The 22,063-nt window shown below is 37.5% G+C and overlaps 1 protein-coding gene across 1 annotated transcript in view; it reads left to right on the forward strand.

The window, feature by feature from the left end:
- PDE5A (phosphodiesterase 5A) overlaps positions 1–22,063 on the forward strand; it is a 142,865-nt gene that overhangs the window by 62,982 nt on the left and 57,820 nt on the right. Inside the window, exons 5-9 of the mRNA XM_068975114.1 lie at positions 674–763; positions 3,513–3,650; positions 5,788–5,855; positions 14,656–14,764; positions 15,780–15,867. Coding sequence (XP_068831215.1) covers positions 674–763; positions 3,513–3,650; positions 5,788–5,855; positions 14,656–14,764; positions 15,780–15,867 — 493 coding nt within the window. The remainder of the gene's footprint in view (positions 1–673; positions 764–3,512; positions 3,651–5,787; positions 5,856–14,655; positions 14,765–15,779; positions 15,868–22,063) is intronic.

The raw sequence follows: 22,063 nt of genomic DNA on the forward strand, positions 1-22,063 counted from the left end.
GTTATTCGTCTATAATCCATTCAGGTAAACCCCTCTTGAAAGATTGTCATTCTTAGTCGGTATCATCTCTTGGCAGAATAAATTCATGATTGTGAATAAAATATGCCACTTCTTTTAATCAATAATTAGTGTAACTGTGAACACATCACCTTGGTATAGTATTGTGAGGGTGATAGGCCCGTGTTTAAAAGAATATATTTAATATCTGCAATTTAGTATGGGACTGCTGTTGCCAGTATTCTCCTATCAAGCATGTGAGCTTTCAGTTTGCCCCAGTAATAAGGTACGGACTATTTTTATGGTCTTAGCTTAAATCCAAGTCTTAATATCATTTAGAGACTACACTAACTTTTGCATAAAGTGAATTTCAGTATCAAATCATGTAAAGAGATCTCTGTCTCCTCTCTTTCTCCTTGCTTATTTTATAACTATTTTATGACGTTAGGTGACTTTATTAACACTTGTCATCTACGGATTGTATCATTTAGCTAACACTTGCTTTGCATCAGTTTCTAATTTTATGCAGAATAAACATCTACTCTGTTTATTTGATGCTGTTGGTTTTTTAATATTTATTTGAACTATAAATATTTTTGGATGCTGTTCGTGTTTCCAGCAATATAACAAGACAGGTTTATTGACAGTTCTTACTTGCCTGTTGTCTGTATTCTAGGACTTTGCTGCTTACTTGGCATTTTGTGGAATTGTTCTTCATAATGCTCAACTCTATGAGACTTCACTGCTGGAGAACAAGAGAAATCAGGCAAGTCTGATTATAAAGAGGGAGTACAGAAATTCTTTTTAAGAAAATGGTTAAATTTATATATATATATATATATATATCACAGATTCAGTTTCTAAATATTTTAACGGTTTCTACTGTTTGTTCTAATGGATGTTTTTTCCATTTTGTATTTTTCTGTGAGCTATTGCTTTGTCACTGTTAACAGATAAAGATTTCCTTTTAACTTTACACCACCCTTTGTCATCATGGTACCAGTATTATGATGTCACTGTTTTAAGTTATTGAATGAATTGTACTTGTAATATTAAGGATTTAGTTCTTATTTTATCACTTAGAGATATCATCTCTTGATTCCCTGCTTTATAAGATAAGGATCTGAACATCCCTCATCTCTCCTTCCCAATTACTACTCCTTACCTCTGCTTTTCCTATCTGGACTTTTTCTTTTATGTTGCCCACTCTGATAACATGTACACAGATGGTCTTCAATTTACACTGGTTATTTAGACTTACATTTTCAACTTTGTAATGGTGCAAAAGCTATTCACATTCAGTGGAAACCAAACTTCACATTTTGAATATTGGTCTTTTCCTGGGATGGTGACACATACTCGTGACTCTGGGCGGCGGCAGTAGCCAAAGCTCCTCGCAGCCACGCCATCATGAGGGTAAGCAACTTCAAAGCATTCTGTTTCCCACACAGCCATTCCAGTTTTCACTTCTAGTACAGTATTCAGTGAATTGATTAGATATTCAATACTCTATTATAAAATAGGCTTTGTGTTAGATGATTATGCTCAGCTGTGGGCGAATGTAAGTGTTCTGAGCATGTTTAAGGTAGGCTGGGCTAAGTTGTGATGTTCAGGTGGTTGGGTATATTAAACAGATTTTTGACTTGCAGGATTTTTAACTTACAATGGATTTATCAAGATGTGACTCCATCGTGAATTTAGGAAGAATTGTATTGTTCTACAACCATGATTAACTTTTCTAAAGCTTTGTCTGGATTAATTCCAAAGTTGCAATTTAAAATAAAGTATTTATAAGTACTGCGATATAAATATTGCTCATATTACCTTTGTTATATAATTTAGTTTTTCCTGTTGATTCTGAAATTTACTCCTTTTTCCTTGAACTGTTTGCACTGGTGTAGCCTCATGTTATTGCCCTACCCCCACAAACTCTCCATTATTTAGGCATTCTCTGGAGTTCTTCTTTTTCATGTAGAATCTCCAGATTGAGGTTCTCTTCCTTTCTCCTTTCAAGCAAACCTATTTCTCCTCATGCCTGCTGTGCGGGGTTCACGGTAGGACTTCCCTCACTGCTTTCTTAGGAAGACTCCACTAGTTATCCACTGGATCCCAGGGCTCCTCCCTTCTCAGTTTATCCCTTGTTCTGCTGTAGCACATTCTTAATTAACTACTTGCGACAGATACTGTGACGTGAGCGCCTTACATGTATAAAAGTATTTATTATAGCATCCTGCCAGTTTGGCTGGGTATAAAATTCTGCATTGAAAACGTTTCTCAGAATTTAGAGATTATGCTTTGTCTTCTGCCAGCATTGATATTGTTCTGATTCCTGGAGCTCTTTTTTATCTATAAGCTTTTGGGATTGTTTCTTTGTCGTTGCTCTTGTAACTGAATTTCACAATATGGTTCTTGTTTTCATTCATCATGCTTGTACCTGGTCATTCCTTTCAGTCTGGAGATGTAAGCCCTTAGCTTTATGTATTTCTTTTTCCTTATTTCTTTGATAATTCATCCCCCCACCTTTAATGTCTCTTTTTAGAACTTGTGTTAATAAGACAGTGGACCCTCCATGACTTCCACCTGCAGCATCTTCCCAACATCTCCCTGCTCCAGTCTCACCACTCATTAATCCAGGCTTCACTTTATGAAAATGAGGTGCTCTTGTCCCTTCTCTACCACAATCCATCACAGTGCAAACTGCTTCAAAAGACAGTCAGGGCTTTGGGGATTCTTTCTCTGTTTACCCTCTGCAATATCATCTGCTTAGTGTTCCCCTTGACACTCTCTATTCTTAGAAAGTTTGATCAAAACATACAATATGCCACTTTCTCTCAATGCAGTTCTTTTTGACTGTGATATTTTCCTTCCTAACTTCAACAACTATTCTTCAATAGCTATTCTAACTTCAATAATTATTCCTAACTGAATAATTCCTGCTCAGCTTTCAGACCTCTCCTGGCATAGTATTGCTTTCAGTAAATCTTAAATAATAACGCTTTCTCTCCCCTCCATGCACAGATACTCCGGTGAGACTAGATGAAATTCTCTGGAGTTAAAGGAAAGAGAAATTATCAGGAAAAACTTGAAAGAAACTCTGAAAATTTTGTTTATTTAGGGAAACATTTCTTCTGTGAAAATGTTGGCAATGTTGGTAAATGTTGATCTCAGAAGTTTGGATCAACGAAAACAATAGTGTGTTTTATGTATCAGACACTGCTCAATGTTAACTTATTTAGTCTTCACAACAGCCCCATAATTTTGGTACTGTTATTCTGATTTTCAAGAAACTAGATCACAAAGCCCGCAGGAGGAGAAACCAGAATTAAAAACTCTTGGCTCTGACTTCAGAGTCTGATCGTAACCACAGTACTAATTGTACTGACAATCAATAGGGACGTTTTCTTTTTAAACTTGGTTGTAATTTGTTAGATTATATATAAACCACTTACAACCCATATAAGTCATTGTATTGCTTTAATAATTACTAAATCAGAGCTCTTAATTTTTTTGTCTAGGTGCTGCTTGACCTTGCTAGCTTAATTTTTGAAGAACAACAATCATTAGAAGTAATTCTAAAGAAAATAGCTGCCACTATTATCTCTTTCATGCAGGTGCAGAAATGCACCATTTTCATAGTGGATGAAGATTGCTCCGTGAGTACAGAGTATGACTTTTTTATTTTTAGAAAGACAGAAGCTTACGGTCCTTAAAGCATTGCTTTTAAACCTCATCTTGGCCTCAGAACTCTCTCTCAAGTCCAGCTGAACATGGTTGTTTATCTAAAGCTGATTAAAGAATGAGTTGTTTGGTTGAAAACGGGTGGAGATGAGGTTGGAGGATGCCCCGGCGCGCCCTCACCTTGTTGACCCTCCGCTGAGCAGTCACCATGGGAATGTCAGTGTGCTGCTTCCATCAAGGCTGCACTATGCTTCGTCATTACAGTGTGCAGACCTTTCTTGCCCAGGAATAGTGGTGCCCTCTTGCTGTAAGCAGGTAGACCTGTTCTGCTTGTTTATTCTGAGCGGAACAGGATTGTGTGGAAATCATAAGGCATGGCCCAGTGGAGGCAGTGCTGTTAAAGGTACCTGTTAGTCCCAAATTCTTCACCCACCAGGGAAAGTTGCTCAATTATTCTAAGCTGTAGATTTCAAGCCATTGATTTGCATGTAAAGAAATAAGATCTGTGTGGAAAGATGAGTGCTGGTTACTTACAGGCCAGCTGACTTTGCTGTTAGCATCAGCACCTTTAGCCTAAGGCCGTTTTCTTTTATGCAGTTTCTTTTCCTTCTTAACTGATGAATCACTGCTTTTGGTATATTTCTTTTTGATGTAGTTGTTTTCTTTTTCCTTTAGACCCTGAGAACATGCTCTTCGTTGGTGGGTTAGGAAAGAAAATAGGGATTCTTACTTGCATAAAGTCAATTACAATCTGTATAGGATATTGGAATTGATTGTGGAGGGGGGGTGGGTGGAGAAATGGGCTACAGTCCATAGGATTGCAAAGAGTCAGACATGACTGAAGTGACTTAGCATGCATGCATGGGGGGGGAATACTAGTTTTTCTATTATTTTATTGAAAAAATTATTATTTTTATAAATAAAATATATTTTATTTGTAAAATATTATTTTACTTATAAAAAGATTTTTAATACTTATATTTTAAATTTTTAATTATTTTATTAGGAAGACAGGACTGTGTGCTCTAGTGTTATCTGAATCATTGTGTTTGTGTGTGTATAACTCTCATTAATAGGAAATCAAATGAGAATTCACTGTGCTGTAAGATAATCAGTATTCTCATGGAAATTACTTAAAATATTTTCAATCAATTATAAATTCCTTAATATAGAGATAATTACAAGATTGTAGCTATCCTTCTAAAGTTCAGGTCTGAATTTAATGCAGTGTGTCAGTTCACCATTTTTGCTCTGTGACTGCTCTTTGTCATTTAATTTTTGAAAGTTATACACAAGGGCACTCCTTTTTTAGACCATTTAAATATCACTTTATTTAACATTCAGCTTATCCTACCAGTTAACAGCTATCATGGCAGCAACTGACTGGTATCAGAGTTGCTTTAAAGTATAGCTCAGCAGGATGCCGATTAATCTGTTTTGCTCACTTTTTAAAGACTTAATTTGTTGGGGGTAGCAATTAAGTGACTTGATGTTCATTTATACTGTAATTATTTTTTGATAAAAAACATTTCACCTCATGAGCAAAGATCTAAATGGGAACAAGAAAAAAATGTACTCCTTTCTTCTGTTCCCACATTAAACTGATATCATTGTTTTATTTGTTTCCTTCCAATTTTTTATTCAGTTATAGTATGGGTGCAAATATGTATGCTGCTTTTCAATTTAACTTCAAAAGTATGTCTCTTTGTTGCTAAAATCTTCATAATTTAATAATCTCATAAATATTATTGAATTGTGTCTTTAAAAAAAAAGACCCAAGAATAGCAGTGAATGTATGCATAAAAGCTAAAACTTGAGGGTTTTTAATAAATACAGAGAAAATCTGAAGGTAACATGTTCATTTACAGCTGGTAGAAAAGCAAAAACAAATAGTACTCAAATAAGTATTTTTGTAGGTCAGTATCAGAAACAATAAGAGCACGGTTCTCAGTAATGGGAAGTAGGTTTGAGAGTGTCGTGAAGTAAGTACTTGGGTCAGTTTTGTCTGAGAAAGTGGGGTCTCAGTTCCACAGACTTGTATGTCTGTGTCTAGATAGTTTTCAGTGTATTCTCAAACATATTTCTCAGTATGTGTTGTTGCTCTGTTTCCAGGATTCTTTTTCTAGTGTGTTTCACATGGAGTGTGAGGAATTAGAAAAATCGTCAGATACTTTAACACGGTAAGGACTTACGGCCTCTCTGTTGTTTTCACATGTACATAATACTGGTTACATAGCTATTTCACGACCTGTTTAAGGCACAGAAGCTGTAGTTGCTTTTTTCCTCCTACAAGTAACTTCATTTGTGAAAATACTTTACTCTTTGACGTTATAGTTCCAGGTTTTTTCCACTGCAGTTGACCTGTTGGAGAATTCTTTCACAGAGCAAATGGTGTCACAGTTAGTATAGGCCTGGGTACAGTGTTTTCTGTGAGCTGCTTCATTCAAGACCCACAGACATATATTTCAGATATATTTTTTCTTTGTACTTTGGACCCTCAGTGAAAATGTGATAGGTTTCTGAGTCTGTTCTGATTTGGAAACAGCCCTGGGATTTAACTGAGCCCAGAAGAGTGCCTGCAGTCTCCATCACACCAGTACACGTACACGTGGCGAGAATCAGAAATCTACTGCAGTTCGTTTCTTTTTCGTGTTCTTTGTAATTTTAAAGTTTGTATTCATTTTTTGTTGGCTGGTACACAGAAAAAATAGAAAGTCAAGGTTATATGTATCAAGGTTATAGACGTCCAATTTTATATGTGCTTTCTGAAGAACTTTAAAAAGGATTTAGAGTAAACTAACAAATGTTCTTTCTCATATTTTTGTACCCTTAGCAAATTACTGGTGGTGTTTGCTTAAGCAATCAGATAATCCAAGGAATATAAGTCTGCCAGGGTCAAGCGTCAGGAATTCTTGGGCATAATGCCATTTGTATTTTTCACTATTTATTTTTTTCACTTATTTCGCTCCCTAAAATAATTCATGTCAATTTATATTACCTCTTATTAGTGATAATTAAAAGCTGCATATGATTACGGAAATAGAACATTATTTAACTTTACTATTGAGATTAAAGTTCCAGAGTTTTTACTCTACAGTTGACCTATCAGAGAATTACTTCATGTTGGTGAATGATGTCACAGTAATATCTTCAGGAACCAAGTCCCTTGGCGGTAGTTCTTGAAAAACAACCTCTGTGCAAATCTATGGAACATTCTGTAAGATAACTGGCCTGAAGTGAAGTGAAGTGAAGTCGCTCAGTCATGTCCGACTCTTTGCAACCCCATGGACTATAGCCTACCATGCTCCTCTGTCCATGGGATTTTTCAGGCAAGAGTACTGGAGTGGGTTGCCATTTCCTTCTCTAGAGGATCTTCCCAACCCAGGGACTGAACCTGGGTCTCCCAGACTGTAGGCAGACACTTTACCATCTGAGCCACCAGGGGATAACTGGCCTAGTCTCTTCAAAAAGTCAACAGTCATTGGATAAAATGGAGGGAGGGGCTGTCCTTGGACATAGCAGCCAAATGCAGTACATGAACCTTGATTAGATCCTAGTCAAAAACAAATAGCTATCAAAGACATTTGTGAGGATAATTGAAAATCTGCATATGCACTGGATGCTGGGTATTGGTGTGGAATCATTGTCACCTTTTCTTTGGCATCACTAAGTGGTTAGTAGAAGAATGTTCTTATTTTCAGTAGATTCGTGCTGGTTTATGTAAGGATAAAGTGTTAGGATGTCTGCACCTTAGTTTAAAGTAGTTCAGATGGGCCAGCTGGGGAGGGAGTAGGGTGTTGTGGGGTGGGTGGGTGATAAATTAGGAGGTTAGGACTAAGCCTGTATACACTGTTGAATATAAACATAATCAACAAGGACCTCCTGTATAACATAGGGAACTATACTCAATATTTTGTAATAACCTATTGGGGAAAGAATCTGAAAAAGGGAAAAGATTCAGTTATATATGTATATATATAACATATATGTGTTATACATGTATATATACATATATAGCATATATACATATGTGTATATTGTGTTGTACACCAGAAGCTAACATGACATAGTAAATCAACTGTACTTCAATTTAAAAAAAAAATTCCTTCAATTAAAAAAAAGATATTTTCAACAAAAAATATGGTTCAACCAAAAATAAATAAAACAGTAAATATATCTAAATATAATAAATATATCTAAATTTAGTATAAGTAAATGAATATATTTGCACATATGTAGATATAGCAAATGTGGCAAAATATTACAAATTGTTGAATCTAAGAGTAGGATATTTATTTTGCTTTCAGCTTTCTTATGTATTTCAAAAGTTCACCATAAAAAATTGGAAGAAAATGTTTGTAATAAAAAGCTGGAAATAAAATGAAAATCATCTTTGTAGGTCATGTAAAACCAAACTGTCTGAGCTTGCAGCTGCAAGAACAAAATGCTTGAGTGTGCCACCTGGTTTTGTCCCAGCCTTCCTCATTAGGACTGACCCCATGGATCAGCGTGGGGTCTGCAGAAGCTGTCTTCTGCCCGGTATATCCTTTCCTTTCTTCTCTTCCCTTTCATGACATTTCCTGTCCTTTTCTGTGTTCCCCAGCAGGATGGAGAAACTGTTGACTCTAGCGGTTTAAAGTTGTTACTTTGTTAAGTGATTGTATTTAAATCAAAAAATTATATTGAGTATTATTTTACCAATATGATACAATGAAAGACTTTTTCTTCTATTTGAAGTATTTTAGGAAGCCGCAAAGGAGCAGAAGTAACATGGAGACAGATAGGGAATGTGTTTGACTTGCAGGGTACCCCTGACCTGGGCCGTGACTCCTGACCTGGCTGTGGAATGGGTAGTCAGGGTACATAAACAGTGGAATCTCTACCCCAGAGATGTTTCTGCTACCCTTGAATTTTTCTTTCATACAATTATATCAGAATAGCTGACTTTTATTTCCCTTTTGGCATTGTTAGTCATGAACTGAACTTTATTTCCCATCTCCACATCTGTTCTTTCCTAAGCTTCTGTGTGTGTATTTTCTGGCATATTTAACATTGCTTTAGTGGAGTTTGAATCCTTTTTGAATATGTGATAGTATGCACATGTCCCAGTGAGTATGTATGTATCTTTCTTAAGTGCTGGTATTGGGCTGTGCTGCCTAGGTCAGTTATGAAGTCTTATTCTTAGGAGGAACATTAATAGATACTATTTTTATTTTATGACACCATACATTTTTGTTGCTTTTTATAATGAACATTTTAGAAAGCTGTTAAACATTAAATATTTGATTATTTTACTTTTGGCTTGCATAAATAATGATTACTATGTAGACAAATATATATATACATGTTTATTTATGAATTTATATATATCCAGAGGATAATAGGAAAATGAGTATGATATGCATATTAAATGTATAAAATGATGAGAATTCCCTAGCTGTGTAGTGGTTAGGATTCCGTGCTTTCACTGCTGGGGCCTGGGTTCCATCTCTGGTTGGGGAACTAAGATTGCGCAAGCTAAGAGGCACAGCCAAAAAAGAAAAGAAAAATGTGTAAAATGAGGAATTATGTATATTTACCTTTAAATGTATTTGTGTGGCAGCATATTTCTGTGTACTTTTATTTTATGTATTCACATTGGGATTTTTTGTTATTAATTCAGATAAGTCCTCTAATTCTTCTGATAGCTGAACAAGCCCAGTGACTTGGTGTAATAGTGACCTCTACTGGTGAATATGCATTAAAAAAACTAAAATCTTACTAGATGGTGACTGCAGCCATGAAATTAAAAGACGCTTACTCCTTGGAAGAAAAGTTATGACCAACCTAGATAGCATGTTGAGAGTTGGACTGTGAAGAAGGCTGAGCGCCAAAGAATTGATGCGTTTGAACTGTGGTGTTGGAGAAGACTCTTGAGAGTCCCTTGGACTGCAAGGAGATCCAACCAGTCCTTTCTGAAGGAGATCAGCCCTGGGATTTCTTTGGAAGGAATGATGCTAAAGCTGAAACTCCAGTACTTTGGCCACCTCATGCGAAGTGTTGACTCATTGGAAAAGACTCTGATGCTGGGAGGGATTGGGGGCAGGAGGAGAAGGGGACGACAGAGGATGAGATGTCTGGATGGCATCACTGACTCGATGGACGTGAATCTGAGTGAACTCTGGGAGATGGTGATGGACAGGGAGGCCTGGCGTGCTGTGATTCATGGGGTTGCAAAGAGTCGGACACGACTGAGCGACTGAACTGAACTGAACTGTATACTTGATTTGTTTCTAATGAATATCACATTCCCTCTCTGTAAAAGAAAATATATCTTTCCACTTTTAAAAATTATTCCAAGACAGTCTTAGTGTAAAGATTTTTTAATAAAGGATAAATATCAGTATGGTTACCTTAGAAGAGACTAATTTACATGGACCATTTTAACTGATTCATTAACCAAGTTTACAGTAATGAAAATTTATCCAACACCAGTGCCTTACATTAGCTAATAGTTAGCTTTTAATCTTATGATGCAGTATAAGACCTCTTAGTGATGTATGTTTTTATTATAATAAAAATTAGATATCAGGCTTCATTTTGTGAAAACTAAAATGGTGCTAACGTTACTAAAATAGTAGCTTTAGCTTTGTAAAAGGACTAGCTGATACTGACCCTTGGCCAGCAGATTCTTTATTACATTTCTGAAGTTTCTTATTGATAGAATTTAGGCCTTTCCAGTTTTCATTATTAAACACTTTGTCAATGCAAACATCTTTCATGAGATGAAATGCCTGGCAGTTTGATGATGTTAGCGGTAAGCAAATCATTCTTTTTAGGCAATTATATGTCAGTGGGAAAGTATGGCTCACTTAGTACTCTTCTAACCAACCATCTGATTAACTTTTAAAAGATAAAATAATTTATTGAAGACAGTTTTGAAATGTTAAGGATAAAAATGAAGAATAGTGAAGGTGAACATTATACATAATTATTAGAATTGTATTATCAATGGGATCTAACACAGTAAGCTCTTGGGGTTTGTAGAATTTGAGAAGTGAAGGTCATTTCCAGATGGTGGGAGGTTTCAGAGTTTCCTGTGCTTCAGTTCAGAGAGCCACCTAATTAGAAGGAAAAGTAAATGTGATGTTATACTGTTTCTGTAAGCTCGTAATGTTAAGAAATAGATGTTTTAGTGCTATAATTCCATATTAGTTAACTTCATGTTAATTTTGTGCTGTGCTTAGTCTAAACTCAGTTGTGCCTGAGTCTTTGCAACCCTATGGACTGTAGCCCGCCAGGCTCCTCTGTCCATGGGATTCTCCAGGCAAGAATACTGGAGTGGGTTGCCATGGCTTCCTCCAGGGGATCTTCCCGACCCAGGGATCAAACCCAGGTCTCCTGCATTGCAGGTGGATTCATTACTGTCTGAACCACCAGGCAAGCCCCATGTTTATTTTAAACATGTATTTTATCACATAATGACAAATACATGGAATTAATCCTTTAAGCTCATGTTTTTGGAATATATATACTACTTGTTAATTATAATTATATTGGGAAACATAGTTAAATGCAGGAACACTTACTATTTTTAAAATAGTAAAAAGATTTGTACTCCTTTGAAAAACGATAGACACGGAGTATGAGAGTGTAGACTCTGAAATTGGACTGCTTAAGTGTTTGGGTTCATCTGGCTCCCTCTGTTGAAATCATGATAATAACAAAAGTCACATGTTATCATCATCATTGTAAAAGACATTTGGACAAAGGAATCCTTTCCAGTGTACTCCTTTCTCTTTGTAGATGCTTTTTCATTTTTCTTATCTTTACTATAGCGTCTTTTATTTTCCTGAGACTTCCGTTTTCCATGAAATATTTATTGTTTTAAAAAGTTTTGTTAACCGAAATCCTGCACTTATCTCATAACCTTTTCTTGGGATTCTCCCCAGGTAATTATGTACGAAGTATTAAGAAGCCAGGAGTATCTTGGGTCTAATGTGTCTAACATTTTTCATGCCTTCCCAGGTTATCAGTCTAGGCTCAGAAGTGTTCAGTCTGAAGTTCATCTATTCCTCCGTTACCATGGTCGTTTCCCTTTCATTCTTTTTTTCCATTGTATATAGTACTGGACATATAGTCATTACCTGACGTGGCCAATTACACTTAACCTAAAGTGTAGGTTCATCAAAGAACTGAAAGTCACTCAGTCGTGTCTGACTCGTTGCGACCCCATGGACTGTAGAGTCAATGGAATTCTCCAGGCCAGAATACTGGAGTGGGTAGCCATTCTCTTCTCCAGGGGATATTTCCAACCCAGGGATTGAACCCAGGTCTTGATCTCGGTTCTCGAACCCAGGAGAAGAGAATGGCTACCCACTCTAGTATTTTGGCCACATCAGAGAAAGGAAAGACAAAAATATCTCAGCCAGGAATGAAGCCACGACTTGAGGAGCCTTTGTGGTATCACTAGTGATCAAGAATACCATTTGAGACCACTGTCCTAGAAGCAGTTTGCGCAGGCTGAGTGAGAGGATGGGAGATAGGAAAAGATTGGAAACTTGAGAACTCAGAGCAAGTGGACAGTTTTCCTGAGACACCACTTAATTTTGAAATGTTTCCCTCTATTCAGTTCAGGCAGTTTAGTCGCTTATTGTGTCTGACCCTTTGCGACCCCATGGACTGCAGCACACCAGGCTTCCCTGTCCTTCACCAACTCCCGAAGCCTGCTCAAGCTCATGTCCATCGAGTTGGTGACACCATCCAACCATCTCATCCTCTGTCATCCCATTCTTCTCCTACCTTCAGTCTTTCCCAACATCAAATGAGTCTGTTCAAATGAGTCAGTTCTTTGCATCAGGTGGCCAAAGTATTGAAGTTTCAGCTTCATCATCAGTTCTTCCAATGAATATTCAGGACTGATTTCCTTTAAGATGGACTGGTTGGATCTCCTTGCTATCCAAGGGATTCTCAAGAGTCTTCTCCAACACCACAGTTCAAAAGCGTCAATTCTTCGGCACTCAGCTTTCTTTATAGTCCAACTCTCACATCCATACATGACTACTGGAAAAACCATAGCTTTGACCAGATGAACCTTTGTTGGCAAAGTAATGTCTCTGCTTTTCAATATGCTGTCTAGTTGGTCATAGCTTTTCTTACAAGGAGCAAGCATCTTTTAATTTCATGGCTGCAGTCATCATCTGCAGTGATTTTGGAGCCCAAGAAAATAAAGTCAGCCACTGTTTCCACTCTTTCCATGATCTTAGTTTTCTGAATGTTGAGCTTTAAGCCAACTTTTTCACTCTCCTCTTTCACTTTCATCAAGAGGCTTTTTAGTTCCTCTTCCATAAGGGTGGTGTCATCTGCATATCTGAGGTTATTGAGATTTCTCCTGGCAATCTTGATTCCACCTTGTGCTTCTTCCAGCCCAGTGTTTCTCATGATGTATTCTGCATAGAAGTTAAATAAGCAGGGTGACAATATACAGCCTTGACGTACTCCTTTTCCTATTTGGAACGAGTCTGTTGTTCCATGTCCAGGTCTAACTGTTGCCTCTTGACCTGCATACAGATTTCTCAGGAGGCAGGTCAGGTGGTCTGGTATTGCCATCTCTTTTCCACAGTTTGTTGTGATCTACACAGTCAAAGGCTTTGGCGTAGTCAGTAAAGCAGAAGTAGATGTTTTTTCTGGAACTCTCTTGCTTTTTCATTGATCCAGCGGATGTTGACAATTTGATCTCTGGTTCTTCTGCCTTTTCTAAATCCAGCTTGAACATCTGAAAGTTCATGGTTCATGTACTATTGAATACTGAAGTCTGGCTTGGAGAATTTTGAGCATTCCTTTGCTAGTGTGTGAGATGAGTGCAATTGTGTGTTAGTTTGAACATTCTTTGGCATTGCCTTTCTTTGGGATTGGAATGAAAACTGACCTTTTCCAGTCCTGTGGCTGCTGCACATTTTTTCAGACTTGCTGGCATATTGAGTGCAGCACTTTAACAGCATCATCTTTCAGAAATTGAAATAGCTCAACTGGAATTCCATCACCTCCACTAGCTTTGTTCGTAGTGATGCTTCCTAAGGCCCACTTGACTTCCCATTCCAGGATGTCTGGCTCTAGGCTCTAGATAACCATCGTGGTTATCTGGGTCATTAAGATATTTTTTGCATAGTTCTTCCCACTATTAGGCTTTCCTATTTCTTCAGATAGTGATCTTACAGTTACTGTAGGCACAGCCTCTCAGAAATTTGTGGAGTAAATTTCCATAATCTGACCATCTTTGTCAAGTTTATTCCCATCACCAGGGAGTGTAGGAGGTTTCCTAACGAAAAGACATATTCTATTCTGTTTTCCCAACTCTGGCACTGGCATTATACTTAGAAACCCTCTGACATCAGGTTAACCTTTTGTGTTCTACCTGTTAAGCAAGAAACTGGAAAAAGAGTTGGGAAAATATTGTAAGTTCAAAAGCATTGTTTTTAATTTAAATATATGTCTTAAAGCACTGCAAAGCAGAAAAATGAAGAGAGAAAAACTTCATAAAATTCTAGACCTGCTCGATTTTTCTCTTGGTCTAAAATGTGTAAAAGATTATTCTGTTGGTATGAGTAGACAAATAAGGAAATAAAAACAGACACTTGGCTTTAGTCATTCTATAATCTGATGAGAAAATAAGTCATAGAGGAAAATTCATAGGGATTTCATATTAAATGGCACAAAAATCAACATGACCGTTAAGAGTGTTAAGAAGATTACTTAATGACATTTTAAACTTGTTTTCAATAGCTGAAAAATTGTGAGCCTTTGTTTTTTCAAAAAATTTCAATTGTAGTAACTACTAAAGTTGTGTATCATCAAATATGTTTAAAGCTTCATTTTCTAATTAAGTTGTACACTTTGCTCCATAATTTCAGACTGCTGTGTTTCTCTTATAACCATCTGTATGCCTGTTTTGCCTGTGTTTTTTCACTGCATGGAAAGAACTCACCTCTGTTCTTTCCACAGGGAACGTGATGCAAACAGAATCAATTACATGTATGCTCAGTATGTCAAAAATACTATGGAACCACTTAATATCCCAGATGTCAGTAAGGACAAAAGATTTCCCTGGACAGTAAGTAATGCGGTTTTAGACTTGGAGCTTGATGGCTGTTTTCCTATCGGACCTGCTCTGTACTACTCTTAACTGAAGGACTGGCTCCAGAATTGGCTCTTTGGAAGTGATCTGTGTTAGCCCTGATCTGAGGAAGGGAAATAAAACAGCTCAGAACATCTGTTCAGAGGTGGTCAGCTATACTTACCGTATTTTTCTCTGTACTTTTGTCAGTTTTGAAAACATGAAATATCATTAACTTTGAGGTAGTTTCACTATTACCTACTTAATATCAGTTGACACTCTTGAGATAGTATTGCTAGAGTTCCTGAGTTTGTCTTCAAAAATTAAGTTCCATATGGCTTGAGTGTCTGTAACTGGTAATCTACCACAGTGAACACCTTGTGAAAAAAAAAAAATGAGTATTTGTTTTTCTTGAGAGCAAACCTACAAGGGTCAGTTTCTCAGACACTGAAAACTTTAGATTCTAGTATTTTCTCTCATCTGACTTAAGAAAAGCATTGCAGCTGACTTTGTTACTTTCATATCTAGGAGGCCTTTTTAAGACTGTAGCAATATAGACAATAGAAACAGTGGTAAAACTAAAGAAAGAGACATTTGTAATGTGTAGAATCCTTGGTGGTGTAAAGATTCTGATTTCTACCCTTCTTATTAAGTTGCTTGAGACATCTACTACACAGGGATAGTTAGAACTCAGTAAATATTTTGCTTAGTACTACTGTAAGCTGCTTAAGAAACTTTAACATGGAAAATAAAAGAAATATAGGTAAATAAAATGGAAAATAAAAAATTAAACAGGATATTTAGTATTTTTAGTAAAGACTGATTGTTTTTTATTGCATTTATATGAACTTCATTATAATTTGTGCATTTTTTACACTCTGATGTTATCTCCAGCTAATAAAAGATAAGCATATTAATAACTTCGTATGTCCAGTATAGTTTGTATAGCATCTAATGGGCAGACAATCTGTTCATAGTATTTAGCTGTTTTGCTTTTCGTTTCTTTGTTTAGAATGAAAACATGGGAAATATAAACCAGCAGTGCATTAGAAGTTTGCTTTGTACACCTATAAAAAATGGAAAGAAGAACAAAGTGATAGGTAAAGCCTTTTCATTGACCTCCACTCTGCACTTATTAAAGAAAAACATATATTCCCAGAAACTTCTTTCCAGTGTAAATTTAAAGACTAAAATACAGAAAAAAAAGATGAAAATTGGAATGATAAAAGAATTTTGAAATAATTTTACCTTGATAGATGTCAATAAACATTTGTTAAATATCTTGTTAAATATGATATACTTTTGTAATTATAATCCTGTTTCAACAGAGGTTTTGTTTAAAAATGACATGTTGAAAGTTAGTAGACTGAGAGATATCAAATTGATAATGTATATTGTTTTGGAGCCTCACATCTTAGTTTATGATTTCTCTTTTTTTGAATATGTGGTTTAGATTGTAGATTGTATGCATTGAACACTCCATGTTTTCAGCACCTGGGATAAATCCGTGAATAAGTCAAAATCCCTGCCTCAAGGAGTTTGCGTTCTTATAATAAAGTTTAGTAAAACATGTCTACTGCAGGAATGGTGGAAGAAGGCATTCTCAGAAAAATGAGACGATCTTTCCCGTTACTGACATATTTGTTTCTTGGCACTGCAGGTTATATTAAGAGTAGCAAAGGCAATTTCTATGCCAATTATGGGTTCCTTGGTGGTTCAGATGGTGAAGAATCCACCTGCAATGCAGGAGACCTAGGTTCAATCCTTGGGTCAAGAAAATCCCCTGGAGAAGGGCATGGCAACTCACTCCAGTATTCCTGCCTGGAGAATTCCATGGACAGAGGAGCCTGGCGGGCTCCAGTCCATAGGGTCACAACGAGTCAGACACAACTGAGTGACTAACACATGCGTGATTGACGCTGTAAAAATAGCCTGAACTGTTAAATATTCCCCCTAGAAATTGAAATAAAGGTTTAAACTTTTAAATAAAAACCCTAATGGTACAAGACTTAGCACAAGACTTAGCTGTATAAATTTACCTTAAGAAATCTGATTAGTTTCCAGGTTGAAAATCAGTTTCCAGAAAAAAAAAAAATTCTTGTTAGTTCCAAGATTTGACTGTAATTTTATTAAAGAAGAGTGTCAGTCAGAAAGGTGGGGCAGGGAGGTATTTATGAAAGTGGGGAGTGGGGAGACCAACACTAAAATTGCCTCTCAGGTTCTGTCCAGCAGTCTGGGAACCTTGGCCCCTTTCGTGGAGATGGGTGTGGAAGGCTGTGTCGGTGCACAGGCTCTTCTGACCGCTTGAGACCAGCACTTGGGTGGCCGTGCGTCCAGCAGGTGGTCCTGGCACCCCCAGCGATCCAGTTCTCCTCCTGCTGTGCGTCCTCACTTAGAGACTGATACACTGACTTACACCTTTAAACAGCCCACCAGTCTGACCTCCCTTGTTCTGATTATTTACTTTCCAAGATACGTTAACTCGTGTGAAGAGAATGCATGGCTCGCTTTGCCAGCTGCTCCTTCTCGTAGATCAGTCACCTGGACTTGAGGCCATGGGCTGAGTTACGGGTGCACTGCTCGCATTCCTGAGGCAGATCCATTTCTTGTTGGTACCCATTTCTTGATACTATTCTGGTTTCATAAGTCAGTCTGTGAGCTGAAGTACTGTTCTGCACCCCAGAGAGCAGGAGGTGTCCTCGGCGTGGTAATCTGCTTTCCGAGCCTCCGGGGCTGGGCTCACTGGTGAATTGCCTCATCAGCCTCTGGGAAGACAGCCTGGCGACTCCCTGAAGGCTGTTCATCACTTGCACACCTCTCAGTTCTCAGAGAACAAAGGAGAAGCTAGTGAACTCATGTATTAGCTCCTTCCAAGGGTATCACCGATCAGATCCCTAACAGAGACCAAAGAAAATTGACGGAGGTGCCCTACGGTATGACTCTGAGTCAATGTTTAGTTAAAAGCTGAAGTCCTAGGGAGTTAGGTGCAAACCACATGGCAGATGTTATGCTTTTTGATAGAAATGTAGAGCTTACAACAAGCTGCCTTTGACCTTTGAAAATGTGAAATGAACTCCAGAAGTGATGCACCATTTATTAATACTAATATGTTTTGGTGAGAAGGAGGGCAGAGTGGCAGCTGGCCACATTAAGTCATGTCTTTGCTTTTTCTTAGCAGCATCTCTTTGGAATAATTGGGAATGGCTAGAGGAAGTTATAATCAGGCTTTTTCACCACTTTACACAAATAATAAATAAGAGTCATTTGGGAAAGCACAGAGATCCCTGGATAGGAATAGGACTCAGGATATCCACGTGGTTCCACTCTCCGATTAACCTTTTAAACAGTTGCTGCTGCTGCTGCTGAGTCACTTCAGTTGTGCCCGACTCTGTGCGACCACATAGACGGCAGCCCACCCGGCTCCCCCGTCCCTGGGATTCTCCAGGCAAGAACGCTGGAGTGGGTTGCCAATGCATGAAAGTGAAAAGTGAAAGTGAAGTCGCTCAGTAGTGTCCGACTCTTAGCGACCCCATGGACTGTAGCCCACCAGGCTCCTCCACCCATGGGATTTTCCAGGCAAGAGTCCTGGAGTGTTGTGGGCACCTTATACAACTAAGTCACACCCTTCAGATCTGTTCAGAATCCACGTTCTGTGGTCCTGTCACCGTTCCAGACAAGTGAACAAGAAATGAACAGTACCAGCTAAAATAATCAGACTTCTGTTTGCGTACATTTTGTGTCACTCTTATTTGATAACAAGGGTCAAAAGTAAGCAAATATTGTTTTGGGGAACGAAAAATTCCCTACCAGTTAAAAGAAAGAAAAATACCCTAGTGAGATTTCTGGTGGGGGTTCAAGGTAATTCCAATAGGGAAAATTTTCAGTGTTCCCCACGGTTCTGTAAGTGTAACAAAACAGAGAATTTGAATTCTCAAGTGAACTTTATATTCACAGATGTACCATGGAAAATAGCATGCTTGTAATAATTTTTCTTATATGTCACAGACCAGATTTTGCTATTATGTAATTCTAATACAGAATCCCTACAGAGTTACATGCGGAAAGACAGACGGGCCCATGTGTTTTTTGTAATCTTTCCTTCCTTCCTTTTTTTCCATTACTGACAATTAGATGAAACTGTAGACATTAGACGAGCGCAGGGCCTGTTGTATCATTAATGTTTGCTCAGTGGTCTGGCTGCTCCAGAATGTTTCCACGACTTTGTTTCCAAGACTATTAAGAGGCTCCTTTCCTCATGAAGCATTCATTTATTTTAACCAATCATTTCCCCTACTTATTAGATTAAGTTTGTCTTTTTCTTATATTTACTAGAAATACTTATGTCTATTTTCCATGTCAGTTTCAGGGCATGTTTTGAAGAAATCAGTTCCATTCCCATCCAAAAAGAAAAGTTGTTGAGAACATTTCCACTTTAGATAATTCTTTATATCTCTTTTTTTAGTGCAAAAGTAATACAAATCATAGTGTTACACTACATGTTATTTGACACAGTGAAGTATGAGAGAGACGTATTTTTTACTGAATGTATTTTCTAAACTCATACTGTCTAATTCTTTGCTCATCTGTGTGTGGCAATATGATTCCAATGCATAAGTAAATGCTGTAAAATTATGTAAATTTAAATTTTACTTCTACTTAATTTTTTATTTTCATAGTAAACTATATCATTTGGCAATCTGTTCAGCTGTTTGTAAAAATATTTGCTAGGATTTCCCTAATGCAAACATAATAACATTGTGCAGTGTCATACATGGTACATATTGCCTATGTTGCTTAAGGTATCCAGTTTTTCCAGTTAGAGGTAAATTGTGTTCAATGATAAGAAGCATAGAAAATAAGACTGTAGGGACAGTAATAACTGGAAGAAAATGAGAAAAAAAAGAACTAGGGCATTATATCTTTAAATTATAAAAGTGAAAATCTACAGAATGAAAATAAACATAAGGATTATAGTTTCAAGAATTGATTGAAGAAATAGAAAAATAAGAGAAACTTCATAGTAGCCCTGGAAAACAGAGCTTACCTTTATTGGACCACCAACACTGAGGAATTTCTGGAAGATATTAATATGAAGTGTATACTGTTTATAAGAACACGCTGTACACAAAATGGGCAAAATTTGAATAGAGATAACAATATTAGTATTAGAGGGGGTAGATTTTAAGATAAAAGAGCATAATGTACACAATCACTTTGCATTGAATAAATTCACAGAGGGAAGTGTAATTGTCGTCATTTCAGTTCAGTCGCTCAGTCATGTCCAACTCTTTGTGACCCCGTGAATCGCAGCACGCCAGGCCTCCCTGTCCATCACCATGTCCCGGAGTTCACTCAAACTCACCTCCATCGAGTCAGTGATGCCATCCAGCCATCTCATCCTCTGTCGTCCCCTTCTCCTCCTGCCTCCAATCCCTCCCAGCATCAGAGTCTTTTCCAATGAGTCAACAGTTCGCATGAGGTGGCCAAAGTACTGGAGTTTCAGCTTTAGCATCAGTCCTTCCAAAGAAATCCCAGGGCTGATCTCCTTCAGAATGGACTGGTTGGATCTCCTTCAGTCCAAGGGACTCTCAAGAGTCTTCCCCAACACCACACTTCAAAAGCATCAATTCTTCGGCGCTCAGCCTTCTTCACAGTCAACTCTCACATCCATACATGACCACAGGAAAAACCATAGCCTTGACTAGACGGACCTTAGTCTGCAAAGTAATGTCTCTGCTTTCGAATATGCTATCTAGGTTGATCATAGCTTTCCTTCCAAGGAGTAAGCGTCTTTTAATTTCATGGCTGCAATCACCATCTGCAGTGATTTTGGAGCCCCCCAAAATAAAGTCTGACACTGTTTCCACTGTTTCCCCATCTAAATGCCTTTAATAAGGTAAATAACATCATTGACATATAAAAGTCAAAGCTATTAAAAATACAAAGAGAAGTGGACAAAATGGTAGTCATAGTGAGAGTCTTTAATACTTTTTTCATAAAATGCTAAATAGGAAAAAAGGAAACATTAGAATTGATTAATATAAATAATGAAATGATTTAATTGGCATACATTTACTTTTATATGTCATAATTTAAAAACACAAAATCCTTTCAAATATCCATTAGAAATTTACAAATACACACATACAACATAAACTTAGTCATTTCTGGAAAGTAGAATTGAAAACCACTGTCATGGATCACAGTGCATTAAAACTAGAAATGCATAATAAAATGATAAATTAGAAGGGAAAAGCTCACTTAGAAACTAGAAACATTCTCCCAAATGTCAAAGAAGAAATCAAAAGTCAAAATGAAAGTATAGTATTTCAGAAAATTAGTGGTTACCTCAATTTAATATAAAAATGCAAGATATAAGGTCAAAAATGTACTTAGAGGAGGTGTAGAGCTTTAAATATTTGGCTATTTTAATCAGGAAATAATAAACTAAAGAGCTGCTTGATGAAAGTGAAAGAGGAGAGTGAAAAAGATAGCTTAAAGCTCAACATTCAGAAAACGAAGATCATGGCATCTGGTCCCATCACTTCATGGCAAATAGATGGGGAAACAATGGCAGACTTTATTTTCCTGGGCTCCAAAATCACTGCAGATGGAGAATGCAGCCATGAAATTAAAAGATGCTTACTCCTTAGAAGGAAAGGTATGACCAACATAGACAGCATATTAAAAAGCAGAGACATTACTTTGCCAACAAAGGTTCATCTGGTCAAAGCTATGGTTTTTCCAATAGTCACGTATGGATGTGAGAGTTGGACTGTAAAGAAAGTTGAGTGCCGAAGAATTGATGCTTGTGAACTGTGGTGTTGGAGAAGACTCTTGAGAGTCCCTGGGACTGCAAGGAGATCCAACCAGTCCATCCCAAAGGAAATCAGTCCTGAATATCCATTGGAAGGACTGATGTTGAAACTGAAACTCCAATACTTTGGCTACCTGATGCGAAGAGCTGACTCATTTGAAAAGACCCTGATGCTGGGAAAGATTGAAGGCAGGAGGAGAAGGGGACGACAGAGGATAAGATGGTTGGATGGCATCACTGACTCGATGGACATGAGTTTGAGTAGACTCCGGAGTTGGTGATGGCAGGGAGCCCTGGCCTGCTGTGGAAAATGGGGTCACAAAGAGTCGGACACAACTGAGTGACTGAACTGAATCAGGAAATAATGAAACTATTTCAACTAAGTGTTCATCTCACTCCCCACAATGCCCCCAAAATAAAGAAATGAATAGGAAGAAAGAAAGCAGAGGAAAGAAATTGAAAAGAGAAATTTATGGAAT

Source organism: Capricornis sumatraensis, chromosome 7, assembly GCF_032405125.1.
Source record: "Capricornis sumatraensis isolate serow.1 chromosome 7, serow.2, whole genome shotgun sequence".
Classification (NCBI taxonomy): domain Eukaryota; kingdom Metazoa; phylum Chordata; class Mammalia; order Artiodactyla; family Bovidae; genus Capricornis; species Capricornis sumatraensis.